The 14,226-nt window shown below is 31.4% G+C and overlaps 1 protein-coding gene across 8 annotated transcripts in view; it reads left to right on the forward strand.

The window, feature by feature from the left end:
* Cntln (centlein) overlaps positions 1 to 14,226 on the forward strand; it is a 314,434-nt gene that overhangs the window by 106,288 nt on the left and 193,920 nt on the right. For all 8 annotated transcript variants that reach the window (XM_058586366.1, XM_058586368.1, XM_058586367.1 and 5 more), the window contains one exon: positions 9,031 to 9,225. In XM_058586366.1, the coding sequence (XP_058442349.1) occupies positions 9,031 to 9,225 (195 nt within the window). The remainder of the gene's footprint in view (positions 1 to 9,030; positions 9,226 to 14,226) is intronic.

The following is a 14,226-nucleotide window of genomic DNA, read 5'->3' on the forward strand; positions in this document are numbered from 1 at the left end:
AACAACATAGAGCAGTAAGTTTGGGATTAATGGTTTCAGAGGTCTCAGTCTATAGATGTCCAATTCCATTGCTCTGGGCCACAGGAGAGGCAGAGCATCAAAGCAGAAGGGTGTGGCAGAGCAAAGCAACTCAGGACATGAAAGTAGAAAAGAGAGCTCTTCTCACCAGGGCCAAAATATATATCCCAAAGGCACTCGCCCGGTGACCCACCTAGCTATATTCTACCTGCCTAGAGTTACCACCCATTTAATCCCTTGAAGTGGATTAATGAATTGATTGTTAGGGCTTTCATAACCCAATCATTTCACATTTAAACTTTCTTGCATTATCTAACACATGAGCTTTTTGAGGACACTTCAAATCTAAACCACAACAACAATATCATGTAAACTGAGGTAAAAAGGCAAGCCACCTTAAGTAACCATTTAGTTGTAACAGTGAACTCTTATTTATTTTATTGTTTATCATGTCTTTGCAGTTAAGCTTTTGTTTCTTTATTTGCATGTCACACTAACCCTTTGTGAAACCATTATTATTTATTGTTATAATAATTACTATCTTTGTTTTATAAATCAGATATCTGAGGGTTAGACTATTGTTTAAATTCAAACAACTACCTTTGTAGAATTTAAGTCTCATTAATATTGAGTTCAGAATTCATAAATTTAAACTTTATTTTAAGGCCCACAATATAAGTTTATTTTTACCTGTAATAATATGATCTTATCCTGAAAGGATTCAGTTAAACAAATTCTACAAGTTGCATGTGGAATTCTCATCAACATTCTTTCAATATTAAATAACCTTTAATGTTACACAATTTACCCTGATATCTGAATTGTTATTATGAAGAATCCATTGTGTGTTTGTTTATTTATTTATTTTTTGGTGAAAGAGTATACCGTATTAATATATTCTGTGAAAGGGGACTCCATCATTACTCTATTATTTTCTCTGATTGCATAAATTTGATTTGTTTTTAAAATTTGGCTACAATATTCACCTTCTGCAGATTTTTACTAAACTTCTCCCCATCCATTGCCCCAAAAATGTATTGGTTATAGAGTGCAGGATTTTAATATTTGGGAATGATACACTGTGATTATTTTCATGTGTGTTTAGACTTCCATTGTTCATTTACATCAAATTTTTCATTCTGATCCTAGATTATTTTTCTTAAGTATTGTGTTATGTAGTTTTTTGGTTTGTTTTGTTTTTGGTCATTATGACCAAAAGGCCTGATAGGAACAACTAAGAGGAGGAAAAGTTTGTTTTGGCTTAAGATTTCAGAGGTATTAATTCATTGTCAACTAACTCCAGTGCTCTGGGCCCATGATGGGTCAGAACATCATGGTGGAAGGGCATGGTGGAGGAAAGATATCAGCTCAAGGCAGCTGGGAAGCAGAAGAGAGCATGAAGATCCAGGGATAAATAAAAAATCCATAAGGCATACTACCAGTGACCTACTTCCTTCAACCAGGCTTCACCTTCCTACATTTACCACCCAGTAATTCATTCAAATTATGAATCTATTAAATGAATTAATCCAGTGATTAGGTTATGACTTCCATAATCATTTCACCTCCTCGATTAACAGGAGCTTTTAATGGATGACTCATATCCAAACCATAATGTCTTTATTCTTATATTTATCTAGGGTTTTCCCAGTACATTTGAATAGTCTAGTAATTTATGCAATGAGACTAAACTGATTACTTTAAAATATTTTCACATAGGTTAATTTTAGTATTTCCAAAATTTTATTTGGAGTTTGGATGTGAGGCTCAGGTGAGTTGAATCAAAAAATTATATTAACAGTTTTGTTCTCAATTATTATTATGCTTAGTTCTTCAAGAATTAGATATTTATATATTTATTATTAATTGCTGTTTTATAGATAGTCATAAAAGTGGAATTCACTGTGGAATATTTATATATACACATAGCATAATTTTGTCAGATTCCTCATTTCCTCCTCTTTGCTGACCTTCCTCCCTCCTTCTACTTCACTGACATTCCCTCTATCTAGCTTCTGCAAATTAGAGAAAATATTTGATCCTTGATTTTCTGAATCTGTTTTATTTCACTGAGCATGATGTTTTCCAATTCTATTCATTTACTGGCAAACACCATAATCCATTCTTCTTTATGTCTGAGTAAAACTACATTATGTATATAGCTTGTTTTCTTAATCCATTCATTTGTTGAGAGGTACCTGAGCTGGTTCTATATGTTGGCTATTGTGAGTTTTGCTGTTATAAACAGCGATGTTCCTGTATTACTGAAGACTGCAGATTTTATTTCTTTTGGATAAGTGCTGAGGAATGGGATAGAAGGGTCATGTGGTGGTTCCATTTCTTTCTTTCTTTCTTTTTTTTTTTTTGATACTGGGAATTGAACCTAGAGCTATTCAACCACTGAGCCACATCCCCAGCCTTATTTTGTATTTTATTTAGAGACAGGGTCTCACTGAAATGCTTAGTGCCTTGCCATTGCGGAGGCTTGCTTTGAATTTGTGATCTTATCTCAGCCTCCTGAGCTGCTGGGATTACAGGTGTGCACCACTATGCCTGGCTTTTTTATTTTTACTTTTTTTTTTTTTTGGTATCAGGGATTGATCCCAGGGGAATTTAACAACTGAGCCACATCCCCAGCCCTTTCTAAAATATTTTATTTAGAGACAGGGTCTCGCTGAGTTGCTTGGTGCCTCATTTGGTTGTTGAGAAGGGCTTTGAACTCTTAATCAACTCTACCTCAACCTTGCAAGTAGCTGGGATTACAGGTGTGCGCCACCATGCCCGTCTCATTCCTAGTTTTTTAAGGAATCTCCATACTGTTTTCCAGAGTGTTTGTGATAATTTATGGTCCCATTGACAATGTGTGAGTGTACCATTTTCCCTCACATCCTCACCAGCATTTGTTATTACTTATATTCTTAATAATTGCTATTTTAACCTATCACCCACCAATAAATAATGATAAAGTGCCCATAACTTGCTTTCCAGACAGAATAGGCTTTATAACAAAAGTTCCCCATCTTTTTGTCTAGACCCCTTTTCCAACAAAATTGTCTTCCTTGACAGGACTTGATGTCTTTCAACTTAAATGGTTGGTTCTACAGTGAGCAGCTGAACATGGGTTTGTTAACATAATCACATTGATTAATCTTCCTCCAATGTCCTCCAGATCTTTGCTACTACCTCATTCTAGTGCATAAAACTTTTTTTTCTTTTGATTGAATGGAAATGAATTCAATCTCTCTCCTTATTGCAGTAGTTCTGAATAAAGTCTTTGGGTTTAATTAAAAAAATAATTGCTATTTTAACTATTTCAATTTGTTTCCCTAAATGCTTTTTCATATGTTTGGTGGCCATTTGTGTTTTTTTCTTATGAGAAACATTTGCTTAGTTCCCCAACCTATTTATTGATTGAGTTATTTGTTTTTCTGGTATTGACTTTTTTTAATTCCTTATGTATTCTGTATATTAGTACCCTGTCAGAGAATCTGGCAAAGAATTTCTCCTATTCTGTAAGCTTTCTGTTCATGGTGGTTATTGTTTCCTTTGCTCCTCTAGGGAACCTTTTTCGTTTGATGATATCCCACTTATTGATTCTTGGTTGTATTTTGACAGTGTCTGTTCCAATACATTGGGGTGTTGACTCTGTTTTCTTCTATCATTTGTAAAGTTTCTAGTATAATCCCTAAGTTTTTGATCCAGTGTTATTTGACTTTTGTGCAAGATGAGATATGGTGATCTAGTTTCATTTTTCTGCATATGGATATCCAGTTTTTGCAACATCATTAGCTAAAAAGGCTATCTTTCTTTCAACCTATATTTTGATACCTTGTGAAGTGTCAGATGGTTTGAAATATGTAGGTTTGTCTATGTGTCTTCTGTCTCATTGGTCTTCATGTCTATTTTGATGCCAATGCCATGCTTTTTTTTTTAAACTATATTTCTGTTGTATAAGTTCAGATCAGGTATTGTGATGCTTCCTGCTTTGCTTTTCTTGCTCAGGATTTCTTTTCTGAGTCTCCTATTATTCCAAATTTAAGAATTGTTTTTTTCTAATTTTGTGATGAACGTCATTGGTATTTTGATGGAGATTGCCTTGAATCTCTGTACCACTTGTGGTAATATGGCCATTTTGGCAATATTAATGCTGTCTATCTAAGAACATGGGATGTTTTTCTATCTTCTAAAGTCTTCTTTAACTTCTTTTTTCTGTGTTCTTTAATTTTCATTGTAGAACTCTTTTATCTCCCTGGTTAGATTAATTCCCAAGTATTTTATTTTTTATGGTTATTATAGATAGAGTGATTTTATTGCTTTCTTTCTCAGCAAAGTCACTCTTGGAGTATAGGAAAGCTACTGATTTATGAATGTTGATTTTGTATTTGCTACTTTGCTGAATTTATCAGCTCTAGAAGTCTTCTGGTATAGTATTTTTGGGTCTTCACCATATAGGATCATGTCATTAGCAAATAGATAATTTGATTTTTTCTTTTCCTATTTGTATCTCTTTAATTTTCTTTTTTGATTTCTCTGGCTAGAGTTTGAAGCACTATATTGAATAAGAGTGGTGAGAATGGACATCCTTGTCTTGTTCCTGATTTTAGAGGAAATGCTTTAATTTTTTCTTCATTTATTACTAGTTTGCCTTTAATTTTTTCATATATATACTTTATACTGTTGAGGTAAATTCCTTCTATTCCTAATTCCTCAAGTGTTTTAAACATGAATGGGTGCTGGATTTCATCAAATACATTTTCTGCATCTATTGAGTTGATTGTATGATATTGTCCTCTTACGGTTTAGATATTAGGTGTCTACCAAAAGCTCATGTGTGAGACCATGGAAGAGAGTTTAAAGATGAAATGTTTGGGTTATAAGAGGTTTAACATAATCAGTACATTAATCCCCTGATAGGGATTAATTTGTTGATAGCTGTAGCACATAGTGTGTGACTCAAGGAGGTGGATTCCTTGTGGTATGCCTCTGGGGTTACTATTTTGTTCTTAATGAGCAGAGCTGTTTCTTTGCTTCCTGGTACCTGTTCCCAGCTGATTTTGTCTGCCTCACATTTTTATCATGATGTTCTACCTCACCTCAGGCTCAAAGGAATACAGTTGTCTATTTTTGCACTGAGACTGTTTAAACCGTGAATATCAGATACATTTTTCCTTCTTAAAATTGTTTTGGTTTGGTCTTTTGGTCACAGCAACAAAAACAAACAAACAAACAAACAAAACCCACAACTGACTAAAACATGCCCTTAATTCTATTTAAGTGGTGAATTATTACTCTTATTGATTGTAATATGTTGAAACAACCTGTATCCCTGAGATGAAACCCCCTTGATCATGTTGTATTGTATTCTTGATGTGTTTTTGAATGTGGTTTGCTAATATTTTATTAAAGATTTTTGCATCTGTACTCATCAGGGATATTGCTTTGTTGTTTTGGTATCAGTGTTATACTGTCTTCATGGAATGTACTTAAGGGGGGGTTCCTTTCCTTTCAATTTACTGTAATAATTTGAGGAAAACTGGTGTTAGTTCTTTAAAGGTGTGGTAAAACTTAGCTGAGAATCCATCTAGTACTGGGTTTTACTTTGTTGGAAGGCTGTTAATTGCTGGTTTTTTTAAAAAATATTTTTTTTAGTTGTAGATGGACACAATATTTATTTATTTATTGGTTTGTTTTTATGTGGTGCTGTGGATCAAACCCAGTGCCTCACACATGTAAGGCAGGTGCTCTACCACTGAATCACAGTCCCAGCCTTTAATTGTTGTTTTAATTTCATTATTTGAGTTTGGATTTTTATATCCTCATGTTTCAATTTGGGCAGGAAATATGTGTCTAGAAATTTGTTAATGTCTTCTAGATTTTTCCAGTTTATTAGAGTAAACATTTTCAAAATAGTTTCTATTTTGAATAGTTCCTATTTTTGATCCTCTGGATTTCAGAAGTATCTGTGATGATATTTCCTTGTACATCTCTAATTGTCTTTATTTGGATCTTCTCTCTCTTTCCTTTGGTTAGTTTTATTAAGAGTTTATCAATATTGTTTATATTTTCAAAGAACCAATGGTTATATTTTCTTAATTTACGGTTTTTACTGAAATTTCTGTTTCCTCTGCTCTTTTTCTCTCAACTTTTCACCCTTCTCATTTTATCATTTGCCCTTCTGTTATGGGATTCTCATACAGAGAGACAGGGCACTGGGGCATTCAGCAGGAAGCAGCATTTATTAGTGCCACCACTGGCCCAGTGGATTGTTATCCATAGGCTAAGCCCTGAATGCAGGAAGCGTTGCCTTATATACCTTTTGTTAGTTCCTCTTTTTCTTGCCAACTGTCTCACTTGAAAGGTAATACTCATTCTGATTGGACATTCTACTTCTATAGTGAAGACTTGCAACAGTGTTATAACAGAGTTGTGGCATGTGCACATCCATACTGATGGTGCCATGTTGTTTTTTTCCCATCCACACTTCCATTTCCTCTTGTTTCTCTTACTTTTAAAGTAGATTTATAACATAATATTCATTATATTCATCTCTAGAGTTTAGAAACAGTTGTTCATAGTGGTAGGATGAGGAACATGAATAGGGGAACAAGGGTGAGAAAACTAAAATGGTTTTTGAGAATAGGAAAGAAGTAAATCACATTTTTGCAGATGTCTCCTTAACAAATCTATAGTTTCACACCTGTATCTACTTCCATATATATGGAGGGCCATTCTAAGAACAGAAACACTGATCAAGATAATTAAAAGTAAACTATTATGTTATCTTGCTCTAAGCATGTAGATATTTATATAATGTTGGTTGTTGGAGGTACTGGGAATTGAATCCAGGGAAATTCTACCACTGAGCTATACCCTCAGTCTTTTATTTGTTTTATTTTGAGATAGTGTTTTACTAAGTCTGGCCTTGAACTTGAAATCCTCTTGCCTAAGCCTTCTAAATAGCTGGGATTATAGGTGTGTGCCACCATTTCCAGCTTATAATAGTAAACACTTTAATCTTTTACATCATTAAAATACATACATGTGATTTAAATATTAATATGAATTATATCTGCATTTGTGATTTTCAGACTATCTAACATGTTTCAGGTTCTAACTATGTATTTTATAACTTTTCTCTCTTTAATGGTAATTACATTAAATAATCCAATATCAGTTTAAGGAAAAAAGGAGTTAACCCATGCATACTTTTTGCTTAAACTTCAGGTTATAGTTTTCTTTTTATCTTCTTGTATAAATATACTTTTCACTTGAAGAATTTATTATCTGACTAAATGTTGAAAGTAGTATAATTAGTAAATATAGAAAATTTGTTGAATAAGTTAGTGTCCTTGGATGAGAGAGCATATATGTTTTCAAAATTATTTAAGTAATAAAAATATCATTTTGCTTTCCCAATGCACATTAAAATATGGGAGCAAGTTTACTTTAGTACAAACCCCTGAAAATTTAAGGACTTTGAGTTTGGGAGCTCTAATCTGATATTAACTTGTTTTCCATAATCTGGAGATTCTCTTTTTCACTTTAATTTTGTCAAGAGAAAATAGCATAAAGAATAATAAACATAATAAATGTTAATTATAGATTTTAATGAATCATACCTGTAAGATATATAGTAGAACATATGATTATATTTTCATAGGGAAGAATCTTACAAAAATTGTGATAAAATTCTAGCATTTTTGTCTATTTAAATGAAAGTTTTAGGCAAAAGAGTTTCTCTGAAAACTGTTATAATGTATTCTGATTGCTAATAGAGAAAAAGTTACTTATAATGCCTGAGTCAGAACAGGTGAATAAATCTATTACCTAATTTACTTACTTGAGAACTTTTTTTTAAACTCTATTGTTATTAATGAAATGAGAAGAATGTAGTATCCAGGGCACTGGAATATCTAAACTTATGTCTCCTTGCAATATCTCCTAGAAAAATAAGCATTTTATTATCCTGAGGCCTTGTCATCAGAAAACACTTCAGAAATAAAAATAGACAAATCTTGTTTGAAGATGTTTTGGCTAAGTTTCTGTTGGACTGGGTCCTAAAATTAAAAATGCTGGAAGACTGTCTTTGCTTCTTGTACTCTTATGTCTGCAACTTACTAGTCTTATTGATATTAAATATGTAAAGTCCAGTCACCCATCAAAGAAAACAGGCAAGTAGGAGATGTTTATTTGGAATAAGGACTAAGGAATGAGAATTTGTTCCAATTCCTAGATGTGGGCAGGCCTAAATCATTTGTTAGTGTCTTTCTCTGTCCTTTTTCACCTGCTTCTTGGAAGGATAGATATTCAGTGCAAAATAATTTGTCCTTGTTTCTAAGAGTTACCCATCCAATCATATCAGATAAAGACAGGGGCAACTTCTAAATAGGAGTGCAAATGCATAGTGTGGTGGAGAGGTCTTTATGTCTCTTATTCCTTCTGCCTCACCTTAGAAGTAGATACTAATGTATATTAAATGAGAATACATCAGTCAGTGAATTCTCAATGAAATATTCTTTTTTATTTCTTTTTTTCTTTCAGATGTATATATTATATTCAATTAGGCTGATATACTTTATGCTCCTTTGTATTGTTTTTAGCACATAATTTTTCACATTTCTACCATTCTTAGAATGGCTTTTTTGTTTACAGTTCAGCCCAATAAAACTGTAATTGCTTAGTTCAAGACTTTTCTTTTTCATGAAATCCTATGAGAGTAATATACCAAGCTTAAAATATTTTCAAATTCTTTAGAAGTTTATAATTTTTTCTTTATTAAACTGACCAATAATACTTATGACCTTTTCAACATTACAGTTTTATATTGATATTTGACTATTTACTTTTCCTTATGTTTTAGTCTTGTTTCTCTTTTAGACTTAAAATAACCTGAGAGCAAGTACTATGTCTTATGTTGTCAATATATGTTTGTATGTATATATAAAGGCACATATATCTACAGGCATTAATCTAGTTTATGATTATTAATATAATCTGAATGTTTTTAAACAGCTCTACAGTGAGTTACACATTTGTTTTGAAACCACAAAATCAAATGAATCTATGCTCCGTCAAAGTGTCGTTAATCTTCAGGATCAACTATTTCAAAAAGAACAAGAAAATGCAAAATTAAAAAAAAAACTTCAGGAATCACAAGGAGCACCATATTCTTCACTTCAAGAAAATGATTCAGACCACTCAGCACAGGTGAGAGACATATTATAAAAATATTAGCCAGTATAATACTATATTAAATTATCTCTTACAACTTTAATACAAAATTTAAATAAATTTGCATATAGTGGGATATTAGTAGTGGAATTTTTTTGTTTTACTATTGTCTTTAGTCTTTGTGGACATGAATATTGTATACATTAGAGATTCTTGTAGAAATGTATATAGAAATAGAGACTATATCAAGCAGTCAACCCTCCACCGAGTATTTGCAAGTTCCACATCCATGAATTAAACTAATAAGAATAAAATACAATTGAAAAATTTTCAAGTGTACTAAACATGAACAGACTTTTTTATTATGATTATGCCTTAAAATATTGTATATAAATATTTTCATAGGGATTATGTTATATTAGGTCTTATAAATAAGAGATGATTTAAAGTACACAGGTTTTATGCAAATATAAGAATCTGCAGATTTTGATATTTAAAGGGTGTCCTGGAACCATTGTATTATGGATATGGAGGGACAAGTATGTAGATATTATGTGAATTATTTTGATTATTGAAGAGCAAATAAATAGGTCATTTCTATTTTAATACATTATAACTGAAGGAGATAATTGAATAGAGAGTATCTAACAGCACATCTCATAAAGTACTTGCCATAATGCCTTGTACACAGTGGTCAATATGTATTGGTCTTTATTCTTCCAGTATATTTACTTTTGATTTTGGACAAATCATTTGACCATTCTGATTATTTTCTATGGTAAATCAAGAAATTTATTACCACTTTAACCAAAGTTTCCTCATAAATAAAGCGTTGATATTAGTGGTATCTATGTCATAGAATTTTGTGAGGGTTAATGATATAGTTCATATTAAGTACAGGATTTGACATACAGAAAATGTTCATTAGTACCTCTTTTATATTATCTCCAGGTTAACTTTCAAGTTAAATATCTTTTTAAAAATACTTTATTTCTGTGAATTTATTTGTGTGTTTAAGGTACTTACAGCAATTCTTTAAATTTTATGATTTATTTATTTAAAAATAAAAATGCAATTAACAGAAATAGGAAATTGGGTGAGTATTTAATGATTTTTTAAAAATATCTAATTGTTGAACCTAGCACATTTTCTCTTGCTAATAACTTAACCTTAATACAGCAGTTTTAAAATTTGCACTGTATTGTATTACAGTTTTTATTTTTTTAACAGCTAGTGCATTGAATTGGGTTGATCATAAAATTTGCATCATGACACATTATTATGTTATATGTGTAGACCTACTTAATTTAATTTAGTTGCATTGTTTGCTTGTGTATTATAATAAATTCTCTTGTCCTACTAACTCATCCAAAGACTAGAACATTACTAATGACTGATATCTGTTTGTATTTCCTTCCTTACCCTGGTACTTTGATTCTTTTTTTTTTTTAAGTTTTTTTTTAAGTAAGAATGAAGCAATAATATCTTTTTTTAAGCCTTTATTTTATTTATTTATTTTTATGTAGTGCTGAGGATTGAACCCAGGGCCTCACATGTGCCAGGCAAGCACTCTACCACTGAGCTATAGCCTCAGCTGTACCTTGATTGTTTTACTAGGAGTAACCACTAAACTATTTACCACTTCCATTATTTTAAAAAAGTTTTATCACATAGGAATTTGTGAGGAAATGGTATATTGAACTTCATCACTTGTAGAAGTGGTATTATAATATGTATTATCATATTGTGTTTGACAATTTTTACTTATCATCATGTTTCTAAGACTCATCTCTGCTGTTTATAGCTATTTATTTTCACTTTTTAATGTATTTTATTTCATGACTACCAATTACTTATCTTTCTCTAGATGAGTACTTAGGTTATTTATAGTCTTTTGTTGTTATCAATGTATCTTATTATAGCATCACAAACAGACTAAAATACCATATATTCTTAGAATGATGAAAGCTTTTTTATGAACAGGTATTGAATATATACACTGCTTTTTATGAACCTTTTATAGACTACTAAAGCCTTTTAAAGTTATTTCATTAATGTTGTGAATTACAGCAATTAGTTTTGAATTATTCATTCAATTTTCCATTTCTTAAATGAATCTAACATAATGTTTTATCATTTTCATATATTGCTAAATTCAAATTCGCTTATATTTTGATTAAGGTATCTGCATCTATGTTTATGAGGGTTATTGGACTGTACTTCTCCTTTCTTGAATGTTTCCCATTAGATTTGATATAAAGTATTGTTGGCATTTTATTATGAATTGCAAAGAACTGTCTCTTTTTCATATCCCTGGAAGAATTCATGTAATAGTGATATCATTTATTTCATAATGGTAAACACTGAATGCTTTCCCTCTAAGATTAGAAACAAGTCAAGAATGTTCTTTCTCACATATTCTTTTCAGAATTATTCTGAAGATTCTAACTAGTACATACATGAAACAAGAAACCAATGAAAACATAGAAATTAGAAAAAATGAAGTGAAACTATTTATAGATAACATGCTATTTGTATAGAATCCTTATAATTTATGAAAAAGCTCCTAGGACTATTAAGTAAATTTGGAAGTGTTGTAATGTATCAACTTATAAGTCACTTGTATTTCTATATAAAAGGAAATAATCAGCAATTGAAAAAAATGTCATTTATAATGATCTCAAATGCTATGTAATAATTAACGATGGATTTGACAAAGCGGTGAGAGGATTTGTACTTTAAAACATATAAAACATACTAGAGGGAAAGTCAAGAAAATGCTATTACATTAAATGGGCAGCTACACTAAATTCAGGAATCAGAAGTTATAAGAAGGCCAGATTTCCCTAAATATATCTATCATGAAATCTTAGTCAATCTCTGTGGAGCCTGGTTTTCTTTTAAAGAAATTGACAAGTCTATTCTAAAATTTATTGGGAAATGCTCAAGACAAAATGATCAATAGAACAGAATAGAGTTAAGAAATATACCCATCTGTGTTAGTCAGCCTTTCGTCACTATGACCAAAATAACTTGACAAGAACAACTTAGAGGGGGGAAAGATTTATTTTGCCTCATTGTTTCAGAGGATTTAATTTATGATTGGCTATCTGTAAAGTACAAACAACATCACAGAATGGCATGGTAGAGGAAAGCTCTTCAGCACAGGGAAACAGGAAGCCGAGAGAGAGAAAGACAGGAAGGAGCCTAGGACTGATATAGTCTCCAAAGCTGCTTCCCCAATTGCCAGCTTCCTCCAGCCATGGCCCACTTGCCTACAATTATCACCCAGTAGTTTTTTCAACTTATTAATCTACTGATGAGGTTACAGTCCTCACAATCTAATCATTTTCTAAGCGCCTCACCTCTGAAACTTTCAATATATGAGCTTTTGGGAACATTGCAGATTCAAACAGTAATAACTGTTCACATATGTAACTTTATAGTAACTTTTGAAATGACAGTAATGTAAATCACTTTATTCTCTTTTTAGGAATACTGTATATATTTCTCATTTTTTTGTAGAGATTTTGGTATCATCTTGTCATTTTCTACAAACAAGTATTCAATTAGAAACATTTCTTGTTTCCTTTGTGATTTTTTGTTTGCCTTTTTGGTTACTTAAAAGCATCTGATTTACTCTTGGAATATTTTTATGTGTTTTTCTCTCCTTTTATATCTTCTTATGTTTACAGACTTCCAATGCACATTAATTTTGGTTAGATATAGTACTCTGTAAAACTGCTATATTATGAAGTTTATTGAATCTTTTATGGCTCAGCATATGGTTTTGTTGAATATACTATATATACCTGAAAATAATTTATACATTGCACTATAGGGCTGAATGTTCCTTAAACATTAATTATGTCATTGCAGCTGTTGGAATTCAGATTCTATGCCTCAATTTTTCTATTGTTTTTTTAAGAGAAATATATTAAAATCTCCCAATATGACTGTAGATTTATTTTTCTCCCTTTAGTTTTTTTTCAAATTTTCTTTCATTTGTTTTAAATCTGTTATATTAGGAGACTACATATGAAGATTATGTCTTTTTGATTAAATCCTTTGTCATTATAAAAAGTAAGATTTAACTGCTATATTCTGTAGACTTGAAATCTTCTTTCATAATGTTAGTATAACTAGTCCTTCCTTTTAATGATTACATTTTACACAGTAGAACTTTCCTATCCCTTGAATTTCAACCTATAGTTGTCTTTAAATATTTTTATATCTGTATATCTCTATATATCTAAATCTTGTGTGATCTGGATCTTGTTTTGTTTCAATTCATTCTGACAATTTCTTGCTTTTCATTGCAATGTTAAGTCATTTAAAAATATAACATTATGTTTGGTTGCAGTATACTATTTTATTACTTTTTGTTTGTTTGTTTCCTCTGTATTGCCCCTTCATTTATTTTCTTCCCTTCCTTTTAGATTAATTGTTTTAGATTGTAATTGTTTTGTTAAGCAGTTTAAAAGTGTCAGTTTTCTGTCTTCCTGACTCCATTGTTTCTGGTAATAAGTGTGTAAGAGTTCACTTTGTTTTTCACTTAAATGAAATTTGTTGGTTTTCTCTTGATTCTTTTTTTCAAGATTTTGTTTTTTAATTATTTTAGAATGTATCAAGTTTGTTTTTTATTGTACTTATAATCTTGTAATTTCCTGAGCTTCCTTGTTTTTTTAAATTTTAATTTGTTATATATAACAACAGAATGCATTACAATTCTTATTACACATATAGAGCACAATTTTTCACATCTCTGGTTGTACACAAAATAGAGTCATACCCTTCGTGTCTTCATACTTGTACTTAGGGTAATGATGACCATCACATTCCACCATCTTTCCTACCTCTATGCCCCCTCCCTTCCCCTTCCTCCCCTCATCCCCTTTGCACTATTTAGAGTTCATTTAATCTCCCATCTCCACCACCATGCAGCATATTATGAATCAGCATCAGAGAAATCATTCAGCATTTTTTTTTGGGGGGGATTGGTCAACTTCACTTAGCATTGTATTCTCCAGCTCTATA

The sequence above is a fragment of the Marmota monax genome, unplaced genomic scaffold (assembly GCF_021218885.2).
Source record: "Marmota monax isolate L192 unplaced genomic scaffold, Marmota_monax_Labrador192_F-V1.1 WCK01_AAM20220418_F8-fsc00033, whole genome shotgun sequence".
NCBI lineage: Eukaryota > Metazoa > Chordata > Mammalia > Rodentia > Sciuridae > Marmota > Marmota monax.